This window comes from Myotis brandtii, unplaced genomic scaffold (assembly GCF_000412655.1).
Source record: "Myotis brandtii unplaced genomic scaffold, ASM41265v1 scaffold41, whole genome shotgun sequence".
NCBI lineage: Eukaryota > Metazoa > Chordata > Mammalia > Chiroptera > Vespertilionidae > Myotis > Myotis brandtii.
In genome coordinates this window covers 1628684-1637672 of record NW_005365763.1, presented here as the reverse complement: position 1 = coordinate 1637672, position 8989 = coordinate 1628684, and the positions used below count along the sequence as shown (strand labels likewise).

The following is an 8989-nucleotide window of genomic DNA, read 5'->3' as shown; positions in this document are numbered from 1 at the left end:
CCAGCCCGAGACTCAGGTAACCAGGGCCGGCCGAGGCTTGCGCTGCCAGCAGTGGCAGAAGCAGAGGTGTGATGGGGGGCGTCGCCTTCCCCTGATCGCTGGGTCGCCTCCCTACCCTGAGGGCTCCCGGACTGTGAGAGGGGGCAGGCTGGGCTGAGGGACTCCCTGCCCCCCCGCTACAGTGCATGAATTTTCATGTACTGGGTCTCTAGTCCTATATAATAAAGAGGTAATATGCAAATTGACCCTCACACCCTCACGTGACAAGATGGTCACCCCATGTCATCACAAGATGGCCACCCCCACAGTGTCACAAGATGGCCAGCATGGGAAGGCAGTTGGGGGTGACCAGGCCCGCAGGGGAGGGCAGTTGGGGGTGATCGTGCTGGCAGGGGAGCAGTTAGGTGTCAATCAGGCCAGCAGGGGCGCGGTTAGGGGGCTGTCAGGCTGGCAGGCAGAGTGGTTAGCACAATCAGGCAGCCAGGTAGGCGAGTGGTTAGGAGCCAGCAGTCCTAGATTGTGAGAGGGTACAGGCTGGGCTGAGGGACAACCCCTACCCCCAGTGCATGAATTTCGTGCACTGGGCCTCTAGTTTGGTATAGAAGAGTAGAGTATAGTTCGTTTGGGCCTTTGTTCTTTGATGGTTCAACGAATCTAGAAATGACAAATTCTGGAGCATCTCAGATTCACACAGCAGGTTTCCTAAGGACTGTCTGGATGACATTGGAATTAGGGGATCATGTAGAGGCTCCATGAATTCAGGGGATGCCAAGGTATGTGTGTGTATGTGTGGCATGTGGTGTGTTGCATGTGTGTTTTATAAACTTAATCTGTGTTTTGGATGAACAGTTGATTTGAGCACTGAATCTCCTTTTAAGGAAGTCCAGATCCGGGAGCAGAGTAAGTATAGGTTATTTGCATGGTGGTTTTTATGTTTAGTAACTTTGAGAATTAGGGTCTGAGCTGCTTTCTGTACTGGTTAAAAAATGAAGAGGATTGGTAATTATACAGTTTTTACAACTGTTCCATTTTACTAACTCTTAGGCATAGCTTTGTTAGAGATTCTCTTGGAATGCTTCTTAAGGATATGGATTCCCTGGCCAAAACCCTGGAAGGTCTGTCTGAGCCAGGAGATCTGGGGTGGGGTCCAGGAATGTGTATATAACTATGATTAATCTTTTGCCTTTTCCCTCCCCAGCCTTTCCTTTAAGAAAGAATAGTACTTAACATCATTTAAATTGGAAAAATGGACTGTTAACTTGAATTGAACTTTTTATTAGTAATTCCGTGTTGTGGATAATTCAGTAGTTAAAGGCAAAAGATAACAATTTAGTACATTTTTATTTGAGTATACAAATGAGAATGATTGTGGAACTCTAAAAACAAATAACTATGCCCTGGCTTGGGGGAGCTCAGTTGGTTGGAGCATTGTCCCATACACCAAAAAAGTTGCAGGTTCAATTCCCTGTCAGGGCACATACCTAGGTTGTGGGTTCTATCCCTGATTGGGGTGCGTGTGGGAGGCAACCTGTTGATGCTTCTCTTTCACATTGATGTTTCTCTTTTTCTTTCCTTCCCTCCCTACCTCTTTATCTCCTCCCCATCTTCTCTCTCTAGTCAATAAACATATCCCCGGGTGAGGATTAAAAAATATACAAACCCCAAAACCAAAGAATTATGTTCTGTAAATAATTTCAAAACATGTTTTTTGTTACAGTATATGTATGTATATATGTATACACACAATACATATCCTGTGTAGAAGTGTATAAGATTTAAAATGAAATTTTTTACTTCCAATTCCACTTTTCAGAGATAACCACTGGAAATTTTGGTGTGTATTTTTTTTTTTTGGACATTTTTTTAATCCTCACATGAGGATATGTTTATTGATTTTAGAGAGAGGGGAAGAGGGAGGGAGAGACAGGGACAGGGAGAGGAAGAAACATTGATTTGAAAGAGAAACATCTATTGGTTATGCTCCCTGAACCCATAACCTAGGTATGTGCCCTGACCGAGAATCAAAACCTCAGTCTTTCAGTGTACAGGACAATGCTCCAACCAATGAGTGCTCCAACCACACTGGCCAGGACTTTTGTTGGTCATTTTTATATGCACATATACAAGTGTATGTAATTTTTCCCTTCCAAAAATAGGCACAAACTACACACATTGGTCTGAGCTTGCTCACTTATAGTCTTCCATATTATTCCAGTGTATTCAGGCCTGTTATTAGGAAGTACTTTGGGCAACCAGGGTATGCCACCTCTTTTTATTCAAATATGCTGTGACATTAGTGTTTCAGACATACACTATATGTTTCTTGTTTATTAGAATATGTGTTTTTTTTTTATAACAGGAAGTTCTTGCAGTTAAAATTGTTGCATTTCCTTTTTGTAATGCTAACTTGATGCATTTGATATTTGTGTTATTTGTACAGGATCCAAGCTACTGGATACAGGTGCATCGACTGGAACATGGAGATGGAGGAATACTGGATCTTGATGACATCCTCTGTGATGTAGCAGATGATAAAGACAGAGTGAGTTCAAGTCCAGGGAAGCTGCTCTGAGTGCCTGTTATGAAGACTGGGGAGGGAGTGGGTAGGTGGGAATACTTTCCTTCCTGTTTTAGACACACATATTTTAAAGAACATTTGGGCCACTCACTTTGGGATGTTTGTTATTTAAGTATTGTGAATTTTCACTACCCTGAACCCTAAGGTATAATGCTTTCCTTAATACCTGGGATGCAGTACTAAGTTTTGGAATTTTAAAATTGCAACTTTTTAAATGGATAGATCTTTAAAAGGTGCTATTTTAACCAAACATAGCATCTTTCCTGACCACTCATGTCCCTCATTGTGATCATTATGTGTTTCAGTGTGCGGTACGCAGGTTTCTGAGTTCTGATCCCCACTTTGGCTCAACCCCAATAGCTGGCCTGTGTGATGCACTACCTGGCTACAAAACCAGTGTGCATCCCTGGGCTCTCAGAAAGCCATCTTTTCCTTCATGTTACTTGGGTGCTTTTACTGGAATGCTGTTTTTAATGAAGACTTTGATTTTGGCATGTTGAATGTGGCCACCCACAGGCACTTCATCGTTTGCTTGTACTCACCCTTTTGACTGCACTCTAAGGGAAAGAGGGGGAAGCAAGAGAGGAATAATGACTCAACATTTTAAGACTTTGTGAGAGGATATTTGTCTCTGCATATAAAAGTCAGCAATTTTTTAAAAAGTATTTTATTGATTTCAGAGATGAAGGGAGAGGGAGAGAGAGAGAAACATTGATGAGAAAGAATCATTGATTGGCTGCCTCCTGTATACCCCCCAATGGGGGTTGAGCCTGGTTATGTGCCTTTACAGGGAATTGAACTGTGACTTTCTGGTTCATAGGTTGACGCTCAACCACTGAGCCAAGCAGGCTGTGCATCAGCAAATTCTTTATTGTAATGAGGTGATGTGACTTGAATAGGCTTTGGAGTTTACTTATAACAAATTATAGAAAGGCTCAGTGCATACACAGTTGTGTCATTATGGCCATGTAATAGCACAAGTTAGATAAAACCAGCGAGGATATGTCCTGGGGTTGATGGTAAAATCGTCTGGGCCCTGGTCCTGCTGAGAGCTCTCTCTTATTGCTGGTCCTTTGCCTCATCCTCCATCCCCCTCTTTGCTTGGCTGCGAGCTGGGTAACCACAGCTGTTATGTCTTGTTTACTCCTACATTAACATGGTTCCTGCCTCAGAAATGGCGGGTGTCTTATATGTTTTCTTGAAATCTTAAGAAAAATGAAAAATTTCAGGTACCAAATACTATGCACATCGAGGGATATCTGATTCTGTTGTTTCTGTGGGCCAGGAGCACATAGTGTCAGAAATGCTTTCCTGCCCATTTGTGATTTTCTGTCATTTATCTCTTTTGGGCTTTCCAGTGAGCCCAGGAATAGGTGACTCCCAAATTCTTTGCCTGCATTCCACATTAAGACTTAAATTATAGTCAATTTATTGTGCGGTTCAGCTCCAAAGCTTAAGGCAACTACAGAGATTTATGGAGGTTTTAAACAGGTACCCTTCCCCAGACATAATAAGAGATGAACTAATGTTGTGTTGATGTTTCATTATTTTCCTCTTTTCCCTTCCTTTTCCTATTTGTTAGTTCTTTCTTTGTCTCTCTCTGTTTTTATTTTTCCTTTTCTTTTCTTCCTCTTCCCCTTCCCTTTCTTTTTTTCCCCCCTCCCCTCTCTTCCCTCATTCCTTTCTTGTATTTTTTTCTTCTATAAAAATAAAATAGCTCCTTATCAGGAAAAATAAAATGTAAAGAAGGAAATAATCACCTGTAATCCCATTGTTACTCAGAGCTCATCACTGTTGGTATTTGAGTGGCCTTTATTTTCTGACCTTTCTTTATCTTGAGATATAGACACATTCATACTTTTTGTTTTGACTTTTTGCCTTTCAATAGAGGGAATGAGAACCAGTGTATACGGTTGCCTCTGAGGTATGTTTAGCTCTGCTGTATTGCTTGGAATAACCTACTGTGGATGTTGGGTGGTTGTATGAATAAGGTTGGTGCGAATGTGACCAGTGCTTCTGAGAACAATGAGCTAAATGGACTCATTACGTTCAGCAACATGCAGTAATGCTTTGTAGGTTTACAAAGTACAGATTATGCTTCCTCACCCTTCTTCCCTGCACCTCCAGTCAACATACACACTTAAATAGAGTCTGCATGGTGGGTAGGTAAAATACTAAGATGAAGATGTGCAACAGTATGATTATAAAAATCTTCTGAAAAGTATTGAGACTTATTTTATGCCCCATAGATTACATTTTTGGCTGATGTTCCATATATAGTTGAAAATAATGTATATCCTGTAATTGTTGGATGCAGTGTTCTAGAAAGATGAATTAGGTTAAGGTGGTTGATATTCTTGTTAGATCTTTGGGGTAATTTGTTACTCAGTAACTGAAAGTAATATACTCTTCTATAACACAATTAACTATTAGATCACACACAAAAACTAAGGATAAGGCAAATTGATCTTCTAAAATTGTTGCATATTAAATTCATAAGTTATTTAATAAATAGTGTTTTAGATTTTTTTGTGTACAAATTTGATGATGAATATGTTTTCTAGAATCTTTTATATTTCCTACACAAGTTAAAAAATCATTTAAACTGGGAAAATGTTTTAAATATTATTAAGTGAAATACATTTTTAGATAATTGTCTATGATGCAGATTAAATTCAGTTTCCAAATAGAAAAGTGTTAGAGAGTATAATGTACTACAGACTGAAATAACTTATTTTATTTGTCCAGAAATACTTAAAAATATACATGATCAATTAAAAATTTTTGAATGAGCTTTCCAGATTAAAGGGCCTATTTTATGTTGTAACTGTGAAAAGTATATTGAATAATCCAGAATTGTAACATCCAAATCCCACAGGTATTGTCAGGTGCATTGTTCAAATTGAGGGGTTGTGTGTGGTCAGTTGCATGACCTCTTCCATGGCTCTGAAATTTGATTGTGATTTAGTCAGCCTATATTGTTTTTTTAAAAATAAATCTTTATTGTTCAGATTATTACAGATGTTCCTCTTTTCCCCCATAGCTCCCCTCCACCTGGTTTCCACCCCACCCCATGCCCTTACCCTCCGCCACTGTCCTCATCCATAGGTGTAAGATTTTTGTCCAGTCTCTTCCTGCACCTCCCATGCCCTCTTCCCCCTGAGAATTGGCAGTCCACTCCCTTTCTATGCCCCTGCTTCTATTATATTCACCAGTTTATTCTGACTTAATTTTTAGATTCACTTGTTGATAGATATTTATTTGTTGTCACTTTGTTGTTCATAATTTTTATCTTTACCTTTTTCTTCTTCTTCCTCTTCTTAAAGAATATCCTTCAGCATTTCATATAATCCTGGTTTGGTGGTGATGAACTCCTTTAGCTTTTTCTTGTCTGTGAAGCTCTTTATCTGACCTTCAATTCTACATGATAGCTTTGCTGGGTAGAGTAATCTTGGTTGTAGGTCCTTCCTATTCATCACTTTGAATATTTCTTGCCACTCCCTTCTGGTCTGCATGGTTTCTGTTGAGAAATCAGCTGACAGTCGTATGGGTACTCCCTTGTAGGTAACTAACTGTTTTTCTCTTGCTGCTTTTAAGATTCTCTCTTTGTCTTTAGCCCTTGGCATTTTAATTATGATGTGTCTTGGTGTGGTCCTCTTTGGATTCCTCTTATTTGGGGTTCTCTGCGCTTCCTGGACTTGTAAGTCTATTTCTTTCATCAGGTAGGGGAAGTTTTCTGTCATGATTTCTTCTAATAGGCTTTCAGCAGCTACTCTGAGTAAAGAGCTTGACACCTGTTTTGCTTTTAGGTTAAAAAATGCATTACAAATCTTCTAAACAATAAAATTCCTCCTAAAAAATGTTCTGTTTTATGAAAAACCCATGGGCACTTGTTTAAAACCCAGATACCTAGCCTAGGGAGTAGGATTTCTGTGAGACAGGCCTGCGCATTTGCATTATAATTCTCCAGGTATCACTGAAGCTCACTAAACTTTGAAACTATAGGTTTAATGGCTCTGCCATCAATCTTTATAATGGGGAAAATTGTCTCAAAGGTGCAAATCTGATACTTGGTCACTGTGACTTTGTGAAATTATGAAAAGTTATTTTATATAGAGGGAAATTAGGATTAATAGGCAATTAATTCAAATGATAGCAAAATAAAATTGAAGTACTTAATTAATCATAATTTTGCTCATTACTCTTTAATTATTAGAGTTCAATGCACAGCACTGGGAAAATTTTCTTTTAGTGCCTATATAATCCCAATGACCAGGATTTACCAAAATTTGTTCAAAATTTGTGTGGGTTGTGTTAGGTTCTTGTAGGTTTAATTTTCTAAAATATAGAATGTCTAGATCTACTTTCCCTGTTTTGTTTGTCCCTTCTCTAATGTACAGCATAGTGATTATATTAATAATACTGTTTTATTTGCTTGGAAGTTGCTAGGAGAGTAGATCTTAAATGTACTCACCACAAAGAAGAAATGTTAATTCTGTGATGTAATGATTTAGGTATTAGCTAATGCTGTGGTGGTGATCATTATGCAAATATATCAGTGTGGCAAATTGACATGTATACACCAGGGGTGGGGAGCCTTTGTACTGCCAAGGGCCATTTGGATATTTCTAACATCATTCTCAGACCATACAAAATTATCAACTTAAAAATTAGCTTGCTATATTTGGCCAAACATTTAACGCATTGTACGCCATAAGCGTCTATAGACCAACTTTAAAATCATATTTCGTGAGAATTTTCAGCTGAAAATATTCCAGAACACCCCAATTGTGAGTAATATATTTATTTTTATAATATTCATTGCAAATTGATTTTTTTTGAAGTATAAAAGTTTATCATTTCTGAAATACTGACATAAATATTAAAATAAAAGCAAGTTTTACATAACAATAAAAATACAAAAGACTGAAGGAAGAGACCCTGTATGAAAAACTGGGCAATTCAGCAAGTGGAGAACTGTGTACCAGTGGCAGAAATAGAAAATGGCGCCTGCCCACCTCCCCTAGGTGACTAGTAATTGTATAGAGTAACGCTAAATCTGCAAATGTAAACAAGTTCTTGCCAAACCAATCCCTTCCTTTTGATGTTGCCGCAGGTCGCTGCTTATGAGGGTGCAAACTTCTTGGCTTGTGCTCGAACCCTTTTCTCATATTCCACTCTGTTTTGGCAGTAAATTGTGTAGGCCTCTGCTTGAGCTGGATCTTGAATATTTGGTTCATTTAGAAGTTCCTGTATTCCTAATAAGATCTGCTTAATTGTGATGGCTGGCCTCCAGTCCTTGTCTTCCTTGAGGATGGACAAGCACACAGTGCCCGAAGGGTACACATTCGGGTGAAATAATGGTGGTTCAAATTTGCATTTCGGAGGTGAGGATGGATAGTCATCTTTGAAGAGCATGCGTAGTTTAAACAAGCGTCCTTCCCAAGGGGTCCCTTTTCCCCCTGGAATGGCACACTCCCAGTTCATGAGGTTCATCGTGCCGTCGGGGTTTTTTGTTGGGACAGCTACAAAACCAAATGGGTGGTCTTTTCTTCAAGCTTTCCTCTCCTGGGTGAGTCTGCTGAGGGCGATCCCCGACATATTCAAAGTCCTAGGGCGGCCGCGACGGCTCGGCACTTCCTTTGTCTCGGGACTCTGATTTTTTAAATTAAGTTCAAAATATTGTGTTGTGTGGGGATGGTTTTCATTTTGGATGCTTGGCAGTTAATGGTTAATCAACTAACCCCTAATGCCTTGGCAGGGCCACACTAAATGACTTCGCAGGCCTTGTATGGCCTATAGGCCAGATGTTTCCCACCCCTGTTGTACACCTTAAACTTACACAATGCCATATGTCCATTATATTTTAATAAAGTTTGGGCAGGGGGTGGAGGGTAGGCTTTGTATACAGTTTTAAAATCTTACCTGGTAAACAATGACAGTTCTCTAGAAAACAGCACATCTCAAAACAAGTGGTCCAGAATAAATAGTACCAAAAGCTGCTTTATAATAAATTGCATCTTTGAAAAATGTTTAGCTTAAATTTTTCTTTGTCTCATATCTTGAATGAAACACGTAAATAATAAAGCATTGTCATCATGCAAAGAAAAAAGAAAAAAAAGGTGTAGGGTAGGTAACTGTTTGTTTCTTTTTCATTAATATTGTCTGAATAATTGTGGAGAAGAATTTTAAATGATACATTTATTCCTTCACACATTTATTCATACAGGACAGAAATCATGTAGAAAGTAGCAGATTTTTTTTCCATTTGTGTTTTGTAGGAAAAGAAGCAAGTTCTATACCTTTTAATCTTTCTGTAAGTCAGAATGAGTCAACTAATATAGTAACTACATTTTCATTCAGTCTTGTGTGCTACACACTGTAGCAGGCTATGGTCATGCCTTTGTTTCA

At 39.0% G+C, this 8989-nt stretch overlaps 1 protein-coding gene and 1 pseudogene across 5 annotated transcripts in view; one reads left to right on the top strand and one right to left on the bottom strand.

Moving 5' to 3' along the window:
- Nucleotides 1-8989, top strand: part of PARD3 (par-3 family cell polarity regulator) — a 744562-nt gene that overhangs the window by 103896 nt on the left and 631677 nt on the right. For all 5 annotated transcript variants that reach the window (XM_014545438.1, XM_014545437.1, XM_014545440.1 and 2 more), the window contains one exon: nucleotides 2441-2542. In XM_014545438.1, the coding sequence (XP_014400924.1) occupies nucleotides 2441-2542 (102 nt within the window). The remainder of the gene's footprint in view (nucleotides 1-2440; nucleotides 2543-8989) is intronic.
- On the bottom strand, nucleotides 7448-8250 carry LOC102254120 (annotated as a pseudogene).